This window comes from Genypterus blacodes, unplaced genomic scaffold (genome assembly GCF_046128005.1).
Source record: "Genypterus blacodes isolate CSIRO-AG114 ecotype Tasmania unplaced genomic scaffold, CSIRO-AGI_Gbla_v1 ptg000017l_1, whole genome shotgun sequence".
In the NCBI taxonomy this organism is placed as follows: domain Eukaryota; kingdom Metazoa; phylum Chordata; class Actinopteri; order Ophidiiformes; family Ophidiidae; genus Genypterus; species Genypterus blacodes.
The window spans coordinates 4,691,808-4,708,376 of record NW_027466831.1 but is presented as its reverse complement, the minus strand read 5'-3'; the positions used below and the strand labels follow the sequence as shown (position 1 = coordinate 4,708,376).

Sequence of the window (16,569 nt, the reverse complement as noted above, 5' to 3'; positions counted from 1 at the left end):
CACACATAAACAGGAAGACTTCATTTGCATACTCAAGCCATTTAATGTTTCATGAAACATGCAAATCCCGCTAACCACTGACCCACTGTGTTATACATATTCATCAAAAGTCATGTTTAATATCAAGAGCATTATAAGCGGCGTGGCGGCACTGTATTCTCGCCGCAAGAAGGTCGAGGGTTCAAATTTGATTGAGGTCTTTCTTTGTGGAGTGTGTCAAGGCTTGATTCCTTCAGGAGCTCTGATTTCTGATGCAGGTTGGGTGAACCAGACACGGAATTGCCTGCAGGTGTGAATGCGTTTGCTTGTCTCTTTATGTCAGCTGGGTGAGATCACAGGATTATATATGGAGGTAGATTGCAACCCTGTAGTAAACCAAGCTGAATTATTGAAACAATCCCTCCCTCACCCAGTGACACTTGACCCTCAGTGGTCCAAACTTTCTTAAATGGGATAAAATATATGGGAATTACAAAAACCCTTCCAATGCCTTCACACTGTGATGATTTGCATCTGGCCTAACTGATGCTGTCCATCCGCCCCCTGCTCCTTTATGTTGATTTGATTTCAAAATAACTTAACGGTCAAAGACGGGCCAGTGTTGCAAATGAAAATTTTTTCCCCAACTGTTTTCTCCCCTGATTTCCCTGGAAACTGTAAATGCATAAAGAGAGAGGAAAGTTGGGGGGACTGCTTTGACTATCAAATGATCGGACAGAGTCGGGTTTGTGCAGAGAGGAGCCGTGTCTGAACCATATCTCTCCCCATGATTGCAGCCCATCTCCCGATTTGCATTACTGTGTTCCATTCTAAGCTTCGCGTGAACCACAAAGACATTGAGCCTTTGCATGTTATATTTGCTTTGTTCAAATGTCTGTCAAACTCTTTTCCATGTGGAGCCGGTCTTATCAGCGGCTGCATGCACATTCATCAACAGACAAACGCATCCAACTTGCATGCGAACTGCCCTGCTGGTAAAAACAGTGTGAATCCCTTTACAAGTGCATTTCTGTGTATATCTGTTGAAACGTTAAATCCTATTTGTCTCCACCACTTCTAACTGTAAGTGTGAGTTTGGTCAAATTCTGCTCCTGATATCAGTTTTTTGTACTAAGTGCTTCCTCAGAGATACAAGCATGTTATCATTACTACACGACATGCACGCTGAACCATAAAGCAAGAGCAAAGGAGAATGATTTAAAGCTGACAACTTCAACTTTCGTGGTGGCCTCTAATGGAAATATCCCACAATAAGACAGATGTAAAGGCTCTTTAATCATTTTTTTTTACATTTATTCCTTTAAAATGCATTTGCTCCATTATAAATTATGATTTTCTGTTTGTACCAAAGAGGTGTGTCTTTTAAAATGATGTCCCCAAACCCCTCCCACGGGCTTTTTCTAAGCCCTAAACTTCGTGGGTATTGGAGAAGTTACACATCGGGCCGTCAGCCTATACTGAGGTAGACAGTCATCGCCATACCACCCTCCACCTGGTTTCAAACCATTGACCCCTTGAGTCATTCTCACCTTGCTCATCTCTGACACACACTCAGGTAAGTGTTCCCCTCTTTGTCTCCTATCCGTCTTACCATTTGTGGACAGTGGAACCGGTGGTAACCAATCACCGAGTGTGCAAAAATATATGATACAGCTGAAACCTGCACTGGTAAAGGGTTAATAACAGCAAAGATCATTAATTGCTAGATCATTTGCTCAAGACTTTGCTCAAAGATGCAGTTTAGTTTTGTCTGAATATGATTTTAGACAAAATTTTCTTGGTTTAGTTTAATTTTTTATTCTGATCCATTGAAGTACATCATTGTAACTGTAGCTAAATATAAAAATATAAACTATATATATATCAATTATGAGTTGTATTGTTTGATGACTATTATGCTTTTTTCAAATGAATTATTATCGTTCATTCTGAAATAATCAGCTGTTTTAGATCAATTAAAATTCTACTAAACTAACTTATGGCCAATTGCTTGTGAATTGCTTTACATAACATCTGTGTGTGTGTGTGTGGTTGATCCAGTTAACACAAGAGGCCAAACATCCACCTTGCATCAAGCTTTTATTTAGAAAAAGACATAATGAATACAACTGATCCCGGTTATGACAGATTTTCTCTTTCTCGCATGTTGTTTATCACGTTTGCAGTCCAACAGATTTCTATTAATCAGATGAGAGTAGCGCTCTGTTGTCAGTGGAGCTGGATATATTTAACCTTATAATAATGTTGTCTATCAGATTTTCTCAGACTTTATCAGACACTATCAGTCTCTTCTCTTTCCTCCTCTCTTTCCTCTTCAGATATGGCGTGAGAAGAGCAGCGCCTGTTATTGTAATTCTCAGTGTTGCTCTCATGTTCTACGCAGATCCTGAAAAGGATTATATTACAACTAAGACAACATAGATAAGAAAACATATTGTGTCTGAGGACAACCATACACCAAATGTATTTTAATATCTCGCAAACTCTCAGAAACAAAGACAACTGTTTTTATTTTGTTTGTCCGCCCTGTTCAGGCATCCCTGGGGACGTTTATCTTTTGCATTCTCTAAACTGGCACACCTATTGAAGGCCACTACAAACCGTTTGGTCACTTGCTGCAGCTCGACATTTATAGGCCCATTTATTTTTAGTTGTACTTTCAACCACAGTCAAATGAGGATCCTTGTAGAAAAGGAAGTTCAAAGAAACCTGCTGTCAAGAGTTCATCTCTCTGATAAGTGAAACTGGTTTCTTCACAACTAAAGAGCTTGATAACCTTAGATCTGCCTCAATCAAAGTTGTGCTCAATCACACAAGATACAGTTTGCGATGTCATTCCACTGTGCCCAAAAATATAAATCAATACTCTGCTATATTATCTACTCAGTTTCTGAAAGGAGATCCAAAATTAGACCATGAAAGTAAGAGTTGTACCACTGTCTTGCAGGTTGTACCTTTTCTGCCAACATGGACGATTCCTCAGATCACTCCCACTGGATTTCTCCGTCTCTGATCAGCTCTGATCCTCTGGCCAGCTTCTCCTCTGAGCCGGGCCTGCTGCCTCCGGGGGAAGAGGGAGAGGCCTTCTTCTCCAGCCCCGATACTGACTACAGCAGCCTGCCCTCCTTCTTCCCCAACCCAAGCCACAGCCGAGCCTCATCTGCCTACAGACAAAGCTCGGGTCAGCTATCAACCCTCTAACTCAGAATTCTAAAATAGATAAATCATATGTCATGATAATAAAGTGTAATGATTTTGTCTGTTCTGCCCATCTCCCCTACAGTTCGTCAGATGTTCACCTCACCATCTCTCCTGAGCAACCTCCAGTTCCTGGACGGGTCAGGCAGCCACGCCCTGAGCTCACCGTACAACCCGCCAGCCTCCACCTGGAGCAGCAGCACTCTCACCAAGACTCCACTGTATCCACACACACCAACATCCCTGTACACTCCCAGTGGCACATCCTCCTTCACCACCTCCAGGGACGGATACTCCTCTCCGGCCAGGGATGGCAGAGAAAGTCCCCGGCTTCAGGAGACCCTGAAGGCCGAGCGCATGAGCCCGCTGGGAGGCAGCAGCAGCAATTTTCTGAATCTGACTCCAGCAGCTGGGAGTATGTACACACCTTCAGCTCACTCCCACCCACACATGCTGAGCCCCTACAGCCCGTACATGACCTCTCCACAGGACTACAGCTCGGCCACCCTGTACTCCACCCAGGGGTCATGGATAAGCCCCTCCTTCTCCCCCAAACTACGCAGCAAGATGAGGATATCTACACCAGGTGAGATGATTTCATTTCATATTAACCATTATTATCATTATTTTTATTATTATTATTACCCATATTGAATACATCAAAGTTCATTACATTAAGACTTCACTAGAAGTTAATTTAGGAGTCATCTTAACACTTTTTCTTACAATAATACTTTATTTATTGAGGATAGAACTAATATTAGAACTGATATTTCCATTTGCATGACCTAAAATGAGTTTTCGCCGGATTCATCTGGTAACATGACTACTTCTTTCTTGGACAGAGGCCAGAGAGTGTGTTAACTGTGGAGCCACAGCCACCCCTCTGTGGCGCCGGGACGGTACAGGCCACTACCTGTGTAACGCCTGTGGACTTTACCACAAGATGAACGGCCAAAATAGACCCCTGATCCGGCCCAAGAAAAGACTGGTATGACACACTGAGATTCTGTTCTGTTCGCTGTCAAATTTCAATGGATCATGAGAGCCACGTTTTATTACGGCTCAAGGAGTTTCCTTGGGAATCGAAATCATGATGATTCCCCCTCTGTGTTTCAGATTGTCAGCAAGCGGGCAGGAACGCTGTGTGCCAACTGTCACACAAGCACAACAACACTGTGGAGACGCAACGCCAACGGAGAGCCCGTGTGTAACGCCTGTGGACTCTACTTCAAGCTGCACAATGTGAGTTGAACAGCTGAACGAGACCTTAAGTCTAAAACTACACATAAGACCTCCATTACTCAACATCAGCTGGTGAATGAATATGAATGCAGACAATCCAATTTCTTACTCCTCCACAGATTAACAGGCCCCTCACCATGAAGAAGGACGGCATCCAAACACGGAACCGGAAAGTGTCCAACAAGAATAAAAAGAGCAAGAAGGCTGCTTTGCTGGAGCCTTACCTGGAGGTTCCTCAGCAGCCCTGCATGGATGAGGGCAGCGGGCCCTTTTCCATGGGCCACGGGTCTCTACTGACCTACGGCCACACGCCACACCTGATGCAAACGTCGGCGTCCCTGCACCCCTCAGCCACCTTACATTACGCCCACCACCCCAACACCAGCATGGTGCCCACGCTAGTGTGAATCAGCAACGCAGGCAGAGTAGAATACACTATACACACTAGACCACAGGGGGACAAAACACCTTATTGGATGAAGCTTTATTATATTTAGCAATGGGCTTGTTTGCTTGCTTGTTTGGATTTGCACATATGTATATCTGCAGTTTGTTTTCGGATTTTTCTCACTGTATTTAAGGGGCAAGACCATTTTGTACATATTATTTTCACAACCAATAATATCATCTTACTGTCATTTTACAGCTTTACACACACACACACACACACACACACACACACACACACACACACACACACACACACACAAACAAACATTGTGTCTCTTAAACACTTCTGCTATCATTCAAACTGTGAAATACGTGTTGGTATTGTACAATACAGGTTGTTTTATAATTGTGAAACTGATTCTGTGTATACTAGACTGAATAAAAGGTGTGCGCTATACAGTTTGAGTAGCCAAGACTTTGCTTTTGTTGTGTGTTGTAATTTGAATTTTCCGTTCATGTGAAGTGGCCGCAGTGCGTTTCCCCTGTGGTGCCATTGTGCTCTCACACTCAGGTATAATGCTCCTATTGTGAGGACTGAGCCTGACTGCAATTGTGGTAATGCAAATGATCCATTGAGCAGCGGTGACCAAACATTCAACTAAAGTGCAACACTTGCCGAGCTGTAAATTTATAGTTCGTTAATGATCAACCGCTTGGCTCAAGTTCAAACACACGCAGACACACACACACACACACACATAAGTTTTCTCTTCTTTAAGTAGGGAGGGAAACAAGCGCAGTGCAGGAATGTTTCATGCATACATTTCTCTCTCTTATGTCGTGGCTGAATGCAAACATCAGAGACGACGTGAAACTCGCTCAGTCATGATGAATACTTCTCGAAACACAGACATTTGATTCTTCCTGTTTCCCAATTTAAGACCAAAGAAAGCAGCTCAATGACTTCAGAGTCTCTAAATGATGAAAGTATTTAAGTTAACTGTGTTTATGTCGTTATTTAGATCAGAGCTGATCAGAGTCATGGGCGCTGGATAAAGCCACATTTTCTGCCATACTACTCATTCAAAAATGACTCAGCAAAAATTGTTATTTCGAAAATAATACTTGCATTAAGGCCATTTAGCTCAATTTTATTTCAGTATCAAAAGTATTATTTCGGGATAATTACTGTTCTTGTCATTGTGATTTTACTCTCTTAACATTTGGAATATTTTTCTTTAAACATTACAACTTTACTCATGAAATCCCTCTTTTTTTACCACAAACATTATTTTGTACTTTCAACAGATGTCTTGTGAAGCTTAAGGAAATATTTAAGGAAATATTTCATATATGTATGAAGTAGAGGTGATTGTGGATCTTTCTGGTGAACTTGACTGGATTGATGGGAGCAGTGAGCACATTTCCTCTTTCCAATCGCAACTCCTTACAACAAGCTGGCAAACTGTGGACACAATCAGCTCAGAGGTCACAGGGTCAGGGCAGCCAGCGTCACTAGCAAAGATATCCACATCAGGCCGGGGGAAAAATCTTGAATTGATTGTATTTCAGTCCAGATCTGGACCGACTGTAGAGTGAGTGGGGACCAAACACGGTGATCAATAGTGATTGTTTAACGTCTGGGTGATAAGGAATATGTGATTCAGATACGACTATTAAGATAAAGTCTCTTATCTGAATTGAAAATGAAAGAAATAAGGTCAGCAAGTCAAGAAGTCATTTCAAAGCTTCACCATTTCCTTCTAAATAAGCCGTAATTATCAATGACATTTCATTTTGAAATGTCATGTAAGAACGGTGGTGTTGGTGTGTGTACAGCCTTTTTTTTTTTAATGTTGAGGCGCTGGGCTGGGGTTGCTCGCTCAGGACTGGGGGATTACTGATAAGCTATCACTGAGGCCACAGACCCCAAACATCCACCAGCTGCTGGCATCGCCACTCTCACACACTCCCTGTCAGTTACTAACCGAGGGCCACAAAGAACACTGCAGGTATTCAGCCTGTAAGACAAGACACTCTGAAATATTATGACATTAAGTATTTAGAATGGATTTCTCAGGTTTTGATCAAATGAGTCCTGTTAAAATTCACTTCTTGTGGACAAAAATTGTCCTTGAGAGGAGATAGATGCATTCATTATCACTCTCATCGCTGTGTGTGTTCTCATGCCTGATTTGTACACGCTTGAGTGGAGAGTAGAGGGAGAAATAAGACTTTCATTATGCATTTGGTTTTCAGCTGTGGTGAGCACGGCCCTGTGAACATCTGGGGATGCCACACGATCAGGACAACACACACCGCATTTACACCTCTGGGTGTTGTTGGTAGGTGGCTTTAAATAGAAAGTTTAGTTGTGTACTTGTCAAAAAACTGGATGGATAAAGAAAATGTTATGTTTAGCATTTCACAAATGTCACAATTCATTAACTTCAATTCATTAACTTCACTGCACTGATGGAATCTCTGAGTGTGATGAAGAGCTTTCATCAGCTATTTGCCACATATTCACCCTCAGCTATTCAAAATGAGAGACACTGAAGTTCAAGTTTTGCTCTTCAAGAATGAACCACGAAAGCCTGCAACTCATACAGTAGCTAGGTAAATAATGAGCAATGTCAAAAAGTAAATATCTACTAGTGCATCCATAATTTACACTCTTTTCCTTAACCGGCATTATCTGCTGTTTATCAGCTGTCGCCGCCAGCTATGCTCTGGGGAAATGGCAACAAATGACAGGGATAGATTAGCAACCACAGCCCTGCTCCGGCTCACTCACAAGGCCATCCGTTGGTGGCCTTTGTGCTCATATTCACTTTTTCTTTTCCTACTTAACTCTGTTTTATGCTCTGGAGTTGCAGAATCATCTTGGTTACACTAACAGTCATTTGTCTTTGACCGTTTGTCGTAGAATACGTAGATTATAGCCACCTTGAGAGTGAAAGTCAGGTTTTGATATGCGTTTTGTGATTTTCAAATGCTGGAGGATGAAAGAGATCAATTCTAGACTGTACAGGATTTCTCCATCTAAATAATAACGTTTAATAACTCACTATACAATTTCACCTGCATTGTTTCGATGTGTTGTAATCTTCCTCAGAAATGTGGTACACAGCACCCCCCAATGGGCAAAACACACACACACACACACACACACACACACACACACACACACACACACACACACACACACACACACACACACACACACACACACACACACACACACACACACACACACACACACACACACACACACACACACACACACACACACACACACACACACACACACACACACACACACACACACACACACACACACACACACACACAGCCTCATGAAAAACATAAATATATTTATTTCTTGCAGCATGCCTAAAACTCCAGTTCACTACAGTTGACAGGCAAAAGAATGTTACAATGTGAAAAAAGGAAAAACAAACAACTTATACTCGCTGTCAACTGTCAGTTTGAAAGAAATGAAAATCGGTCATTGAATAACACAGCAAGGAAAAGTAAAAAATAAAGTAAGCAGTCTCATTTACAACAGCGGAACTGTTTCCACTCTCCTTTAGCTTATCTGGTCATTTTAAAGCACTTCCAGTCTGGACACATATGAATTTAAAATTTAAAAAAAGAAAACTCTTGTGTTTTAAAAAATAAGAAATAAAAATATAGACACGGGCCAAGCGGGGCGAGAGGCAAAACCTCACCAAGCTACATTTGGGTTCACTTTCACAAACTGTTATAGGCAACCACATTCTGTCAGTGCACAAGCAGACTGGGCTTTTGTAAACATTAAATATTTAGTTTGACTTTTATTTTCCGTCGGTGTAGCATTACGCGGGATGTGCGGGGATCAACGAGGACGTGGCGCCTTCATCGAGACTTCTTAATGAGGACGGCGGCGATCAGCGCCCCCGTGAGCAGCATCACTCCGACTAGCAGCAATCTCCTCGCAGCTTCCTGAGATCTCCTGGCCTCGGCGGCTCCGTCTCTCCCGTAAATCTCAGCGAAGCAGTCCTGAAACGCACATTTAGAGAGAGTAAATGAAGAATTCTCTGTCATGGCTACATTCAACCTCCCCCTCCCCACCTGATATCTGCCTACTCACCCAGCCTCCGTTGCTCTGGATCCACAGGCCGATGTGTTCGTCCAGGTAAGTGGACATCCAGCCTGTGATGCGGGACACCAAGTGACTCATGTCCTTCTCCACGCATTCCACGCAAAGGGCGCCCCCGAAGACAAACACGCCTACGATTCGCCCCCAGTTGATTCCATCTTTAAACAGCTCGTCCATGACGCTCTTAAAGCTGTGGTAGGCTGTGAAAGTGGTGATGCTCAGCTTGGAGGAAAGATCACTAAACGCCTCTGTGAAGCGCTGTTCAAACCTATCGGCCGCGTCCTGCAGTGCTGCCTTCACTGCCTCTTCGCCGCCGTGCGACGACGCCAATGTCTCCGGCCGGTTGCTGCTGCTGCTGGTGGTCAGCGAGCCGTTAGTGGAGGCTGTGCCGGCCTCTTCTCCTTCAGTCCTTCCGCTGGCATTCTCTGCACCCAGCAGCCTGTTTGGATAGTTCCTCTGGGACAGCTTATAGCTTATGTAGAACTCCACCAGGTCTCTGTTGCTGCACGACATCCTTCTCACAAAGTACCCTTCCACACACACACAGCCAGCCTATGCACACCCCATGGTTCCTGCTGCCATCCGTTACATTAGCACCTGGAATCAGACAGAGAAGGAAAAGGTCAAGTAGATTCCCGTCAGCTGTTAAACAGATTGTTGGAGTGAAATAATCTCTTCTTGAAACATTTAACCATTTTGCCTGAAACGGAGTAAAGATTGAAATTTAAACAACACAGTGGATCAGTGGCATTAGTTTCAACTTCAGCCAGCTGGATCCATTACAATGTCAAAATCATTCAGCGCCTTTTCCACTGACATAGTCCAGGTGTCCTCATACGACCCCGGCCCACATTGGTTGAACAGTTACACAATAAGGATTTAAGCCTTACTGGTGAAAATAGCCATTGTGATTTCTTGCTGTATGTCCTTCCCCAGGCCTTAAACAGCACCCATTGATCCAAGATGGAGGTCATTTGAATCCTAAATTGCACATATGTGTAAATATGTGGGCCTGTGTGTCAGCCCTGTGATTTACTGGCAACCCGGCCTCTTCACAAAGACATGCTGGGGTAGGATCCAGCCCTGAGTGGGTACAGAGAGTAGGAATGGTTGGCTGGAAAGCTGCAGCTTGTTCCTGCATCACAAATGTGTCAGTGACTTCAGCTGGAAAACCATGAAAACGGCCATTAACGCCAAATGCAATGCAGTGGAGAGTTTTAAAGATTGAAGTCAAACAGCACAAGAGTGTTTGGTAACTGGCCATTCAACAGAAAGTTAGACAAAATGTAAACAGACCCACATCCTGTTGTAAAAGTGTGACATGAATTAAAATCAAGGTTTACTCGAGGTAGTTAGCTGACTAGCTAGCTCAGCGTTATGCATTACACACAGATCTTCATCATTACGACATATAAAACCAAATGTGTGCCGACCAGGTTTCGCTGACAGCTCAGGATTCAGTTCTCACAGCGCTGAGACGCTACATAGCTATTTGACATAAACGGTTAAAAAGGAAAACGCATCAAAAACGACTACAAACTAAATCCATGGTAATGATTCGAGTCAGTTGCTGTTTAAAGTTTTACTTACGCGTGCTAAAATGCTTTCTTTCCTTGGAAAGTACAGCCGAGGCGCTCTAAAAGCTGCAGTTTGAATACACACAGACACAATATTATGTCATTTCTGCAGCTGCACTCTGGCCTGCGGACGCTGATGCACGCTGGCAATTGGCCAATTGTGATACTGTAAGAGCGGACGTCCCGCCCCCTTTTTATGACTGGACCAATAGGAGGAGGAAGAGGAAGAACGGATCACAACGAGCCCGGAAATGACTCGACGTGAAGCTTTTGTTATTGATTTATATGATAGCCTGAGGCACGCGGACTAATCACAACAGTTACTGACTTAACGGAATTATGTTCCATCTGCAAAAGTGATTTTTATTGAGAAAAGTGTGAATGGGAAGTGATGCGAATGGTTTACTATGAACATTGTAAACCATGTGAAGTTGTGTAGCGTGTGTGTGTGTGAGAGAGCTTCACCTCGTTTTCAATCTTCAATCTCAATATTCGCGATTTGATGGTACGAGGTCACTAATTTTCTTTCCAGAATTTATGGGATTTAAATTCAAACATGATCTCTCTATATTCTTTGCACAAGTTACAAGTAATACTGCTTTGTACAGTTATGGAATTAAACAATAAGGCACAACTGGACTTCTATCTTACTTCACGAATAGTTGTAAATTCTGTTAATCGTTTTGCATTGCTCAATTATATTCTAAATTGAAACATGTTTGACTTAGTGTTCTACTTTTACTAATTTAGTAGGTGACTCAATTTATTTAAAATAAAGTGCATTTTACTTTTGTCTTCATGAAACTACTACTGCACATTATTTTAATTATTCTCTCAGTAAATTCTTCTCACTAAAGTAAACATACAAAACTATATTTACAGCCTGGGTTCACCAACCATATCATGTGATTCAATTTATGCTTTATATTGGAGTTATTATATTCTCAAGATACATATTGTGAGACATTAACTTTGAAGTTCAATGTGAAAAACTGAACATTCCCATCCATCTATCGCTCATGAAATAGAATTGGTGATTTAAAAAAAGAGTCTGTCTTTATTAAACAAATGTATTTATTAAAACATGTACATAAGCAATTAGCATATACTAACTTCTAAACGTGAAATGGCAATATGATACAGTTCACCCTCAGAGTGGAGGAAAACAAATGTCAGTGAAAGTGGGGAAGTGTTTCATGTTGGTTTCATAAATCTTGATGGTAAAGCCATGAGTAACATCAATTGGGAAAACTAACAAATAATGGCTAAAGTATATACAATGTCAAAAGAGATGGAAGTTACTTACGCCATACACTTCGTTTTAATGTTACTTTTTCCTTGCCAAAACTGGTACTGAGGTCAATATTTGCAATCGCAGTGTTTTAAGTGAACCATGCCATTAGACCAACTGTTTTTCAAATTTTTTAAAAAGCCTGTGGTGCAAAGTCTCTCCACACGTTGCTCCGTCTGCAGACATGGGCCTTCCAAACTCGGAGTCGGTAGTCAACCAAGGCACATTGCACATTAACTGAGAGCTACCCAGGCGTTTGGTTTCCCGTCCTCCAAAGGGCTCTTCTGCTCTTTTGAGAGACGGTCGTCTGTGTTCACAGAGGGACTCTCTTCTGTAAGCTCAGCCGGCTTTGGTGAATCAACGCTCTCGTGCTGGTCTTTGTCAACTTTTCCATTTTCAGTAGGTCTAACTTCACTTTCTGGTTCACTATCCGAGTCTATGGATATGGTCTCTGTGAATGTACGGAGTTTTAAGGTACAGTTAAGTGCGTTTCGTTCCTTGTTTTTGTCTGTGGTTGGAGTGCCAGACTTGAGGCGTCCCCATCTCTTCACTGAGCTACCGGCCAACTTACTCTCTGTGAAGTTCAAGTCGTGGTCAATGTTCTTAAGAGTGTGCATGTCAAAGCCCAAAAGCACAGATAACTTCTTGCCTTGACATTCTCTCTCACACACCTTTCGCTTTATTGTGAAGTGACTAGCAATGTCCGATTTCCACAACCATAGACTCGCAGACAGCTTCTCCTCTTCCTGAGCAGATAGGTAGGGTCGCCTGTTGAAGTAGGCCGTCAGGAACGCTTTCCTGGCCTCGTACGTCTTGTGTTCATAGTTTCGAGGATCCAGAGCAAGACCATCATATTCCCCGTGACTCCCCATTGTGGTGGAGGAAATATCTGACTCCTTGTTGAGTTTCATCTTCTTGGAGCTGGATGTAGTCTGAGTTGGTAGCTGACGCTTAAGGAAGCCAGCCCCAGATGAGTTGAGAGTCAAAGCAGATTTGAAGCCTTGGCTTGCCTGGCTCCTACCCACAGCCCTGCACTGCACAAGATGCAAGGTAATTGTGGAGGCCACCATGTTACTTGTGTACACTCCCAAGCAATGGATGCATTTATAAGTCATCTTCTTTTCCACCGGATGCATCGTTTGGAGCACCTGGTGCCGCTCCCTCAGATGCATAGCCAGAGCATCAGTGATCGGACCTTTGAGGATGGTGAAGCACAGTGGACACAAGGTTTTCCCAACCTCAGACTTGCCAGACAGATTTGCTGAATGCAAACTTTTAGCGGGTGGTTCAACCTTCTTATCAATCAATTTGGGAGCTGTTAATTTGACCATGGGTGCGACATTATTATGCGCAGGGGACAACTGATCTTGACCGTTGACAGATTCCTTCATGTTAAAAGTGATCACGACAAGCTGTATGTTATTGGTTTTATCTTGTTTGATGGTGAGGTCGAAGGTTAAGGGGGAGGCGCCAGGGGGTCCAATGTAGTCTTCAGGGTGAGCCTGGCCCACATGCTCAATCATTTTCTCAACATTGTGAAAAGCAGAGTGGCATTGTGGACAGGTGAGCCCATGGATCAGCATGTGGTTCAGCAGCGTGTCGCTGGGCAGGTAACGATTGCAAAGCAAACACTTGCTGGTGAAGTTGTGGATCTTCATGATGTACTTGGCCATTGCCCAGACTTTCTTTGCCTTGTGTGCTTTCTCAAAATGAGCACTGTACAGGTTTTCAGGAAAGAGCTCATTGCAAACAGTACATATCTTCCACTTCTGTGTCTGGGCAGTGTTAACACCAGCAGCAGGAGGTTCGGCAAAAGAGCTGTTGCCCGCAACCGACACGCGCACTTGTTGGCTCCCGGCGGAAGACTGGTTTTTCAGAATTGTGGGGCCTTGCTTTAAATGGGTTGCATGACCTACAGCTACCGACTCCGATGAAAGGCTGTGTCCTCTGTTTATAATCATAGGAGCCTTCTGTGACACACCTGCCAAGGGTTGATTCTTACTCACAAGAATATTTGCATGTCCAATCATAGTTGTCACTTGAGCGCCGATGCGCTCGTGGTACTCGACAACATGCTGCACTAGAGCCTCGTAGCTACGGGTAGAAAACTGGCAGCGTTTACAAAGGATATTGTTGCCGCCGACCGAATTAGCACCGTTTTTGACCGACGACTCCGAAACAAGACCAAGGTAGGGTGAAACAATATGCCGGAAATGTTCCCTGTAGATGTGCCTTCTCACAACGTTGTAAAGAGTGTCCCGGAACGTGCACTTTTTGCAGTAGTACATGGCCCTCTCCACACCATCTCCCTGTTTGGCTCTATCAAGCCACATTTTGTCCTTCTGTCCAAATGTAGTTCCCTGGGAGGTCCCATAATTCTGCCGTGTTGAATTGGTTACATGGAATATCTTAATATGCGTCTCCATAATTCTCTTGCTTGCGGTGAATGTACAGTAAGGGCAGTTGAGCAGAATGTTGCTGTCAAACATGTGCCTGTGTACATTGCGGAAATGATTCTTGTATCCTGAGTAGTATTTGGAAGCGAACGGACACTCTGTGCAGCAGAATGGCTTAGATCGGTAACCCTGAAAGATATAGGGGGAGAAGAGTTATTTGTGAATCAAGAACATTTTGTTAGGCAAAAAACACAAGAGAAAATATTTACCTGTGTCTTAGAATATGATGGATCCCATGCACAGATGTCAAGGCAGAGCGTGCCCTGTACATACTGCTCAGTTGGGCAAAACTCTTTGAAGTTCTGTGTAAAAAAATGAAAATAAAGACACAACCTATGACTGATTTGTAAAATAAATAGACAAACAGCAGCCAGCACCAAAGTCAAAAACGCATCACTCCCAAAATGACTGACAGTTGTTCTAATACACAGGACGAGACAATCCCTCAGTAACTGATCAATAAAAGGGACATACATAGACAAATATAACTCATATGGACAAAACAAATACTGATGGGGGGAGGGGGGGGGCAAACTAGTCACATTTGCTTTAAAGAGATTTTGCAGAGCCAGCAGACGAACTGTTAAGGAGAATCTGGGCACAGGATATGTAAATGCGCATGAAGGCAGACATCTTATATTCTCCATAAATAATAAATAATGCACACACCTCTGCCGCCTCCTTACAGTACTCCAGTCCAATATCTCCAAGTGCTTTTTTAACCTGCTTCCTGGCTCTCCTTATCCTTGTAAGGTTGTTCACTGGGAGCTGATACATCTCACCTAGAGAGAAACAAGGAAATGAAGGCTCAGTGTTGGTTTGCGTACTTTATGAAGACTTAAAAAGGTCAATACTTAAAGGTCACACACGATCAACCTGAAACTTACATGGGGCTGATGTATCACAACATAAACACTGCAAAACTTAAGTCTGACTGAGCGCAATTTCAGAATCAGATCAGAATCGTTTTCATTGCCAAGTAGGTTTTCACTTGCAAGGAATTTGCTTTGGTGCAATTAAAGATATAAAAATAAATATTAATATTAAGAGAAAAATAAATCAGATATTTGACAGTAACTTTTGGTAACATTTCCATTATTAAACCTATATATAATAATATTTTCTCGCGTTTAACTGGTTATGTAAGTATACTCGAAAACGGGGAAAACAACAGGAAATGATCGTTTTGAATGCAGCATTTAATTAAAGGGACTAAATTCTACGTTACTTATATTTGCACAATTGGAAATCTAATGAACGTATAGTAAACGGACCACTGAAGTTGAGAAGTTTAACAGAGTCAATCATTACATCAAAATGAAGCTAAATTCTATTCCAGCACTTTCAGTCCCTGACAATAAATCACAAGCAGGATTATTTGCTTTAATGTCAATTCAATGTTATCAATGTTCGAGGTTCCTATTTCCAGAGGCCCGGGGGGGGCAGTTGCGATCTTACAGTGTTTATTAAAGTTAACCTTCCGTACATGATTGATGACGAACTGATCTGCATTAAGAACACTCTGACACATCCGGGACATTTAAAGCTCCTGCATCTCTACTTTCTTAAACAATCGTTACTAATATTACAATACAATACAGTATGTTAGCTGCGTTAGCCACATTAGCTTGCATCCTGCTCCTGTTGTCTTGGCCGAGAACTGAGCGATAAAAGCTCGTGTCGCATTGCGAGTTAGCTTCGCTCGATCCTCCCTGTCACTGCGTTAACGCTCGGTGAGCCGGTTTTACTCACCTTATGATACGCCGAGGCTAAGCAGGCTCGTTGGATGGGTTAACAAAGAAGTTAGCTCGCTAGACCGCGCTAAATGATGCTGTTCGCCCTCCTCGGAGCCGGTGCTGATGCTTAGCCTCACAGCTAGCAAGCCAGCTAGCTGTCACATTGGCTATGCAGCTGCATCTAACGGAGGTTGAGGCAGGGCATGATGGCGCATATTTTAAGAAAACAATATACCCCCAACAAGAACGACTACCGACACCAATGTGTGTCCTTCGGGTATTTCTCCTACTTTTAATGGGATCCCTGGTTGCTTGCTAACGCTATACGTAGGGAAATCAAGTCTCAATCCAAAATGGCGACCGCAGAAAGACGGAAGTCGTGGAACGGGGCAGCAGCGGGTGGGGGCCTCGAGTTTCCCTGTATTGTGGTAGTTATTATTATCAATATTCATTGTTTTAGCTGATAACTGAGGTAATTTCTCATGGAATTCAGGCTCATGAGAATTGTGAGGACAATTTTCCACCGACGTTC

The 16,569-nt window shown here is 42.9% G+C and overlaps 3 protein-coding genes across 4 annotated transcripts; 1 reads left to right on the top strand and 2 right to left on the bottom strand.

Annotated features, from left to right (window-relative positions):
- The first annotated feature begins 1,426 nt into the window (after positions 1-1,426).
- gata1a (GATA binding protein 1a) lies at positions 1,427-5,290 on the top strand. Its single transcript, XM_076141445.1, has 6 exons — positions 1,427-1,555; positions 2,948-3,181; positions 3,284-3,784; positions 4,044-4,189; positions 4,318-4,443; positions 4,563-5,290. Exons 2-6 carry the CDS (start codon positions 2,968-2,970, stop codon positions 4,848-4,850), a joined length of 1,275 nt encoding a protein of 424 aa, XP_075997560.1. The 5' UTR covers positions 1,427-1,555; positions 2,948-2,967; the 3' UTR covers positions 4,851-5,290.
- Positions 5,291-8,193: 2,903 nt separating this feature from the next.
- Positions 8,194-10,699, bottom strand: LOC142990952 (bcl-2-like protein 1). 2 transcript variants are annotated; one of them, XM_076140848.1, is made up of 3 exons: positions 10,568-10,699; positions 8,969-9,574; positions 8,194-8,877 (listed from the first exon to the last, which is right to left on the bottom strand). In XM_076140848.1, exons 2-3 carry the CDS (start codon positions 9,488-9,490, stop codon positions 8,734-8,736), a joined length of 666 nt encoding a protein of 221 aa, XP_075996963.1. In that variant the 5' UTR covers positions 9,491-9,574; positions 10,568-10,699; the 3' UTR covers positions 8,194-8,733. The 2 variants fall into 2 exon arrangements, with proteins under 2 accessions (XP_075996963.1, XP_075996964.1); XM_076140849.1 differs by lacking the exon at positions 10,568-10,699 and adding an exon at positions 9,868-10,553.
- A 911-nt stretch (positions 10,700-11,610) lies between these two features.
- Positions 11,611-16,474, bottom strand: adnpa (activity-dependent neuroprotector homeobox a). Its single transcript, XM_076141254.1, has 4 exons — positions 16,054-16,474; positions 14,971-15,083; positions 14,511-14,603; positions 11,611-14,430 (listed from the first exon to the last, which is right to left on the bottom strand). Exons 2-4 carry the CDS (start codon positions 15,076-15,078, stop codon positions 12,079-12,081), a joined length of 2,553 nt encoding a protein of 850 aa, XP_075997369.1. The 5' UTR covers positions 15,079-15,083; positions 16,054-16,474; the 3' UTR covers positions 11,611-12,078.
- Positions 16,475-16,569: the final 95 nt, after the last annotated feature.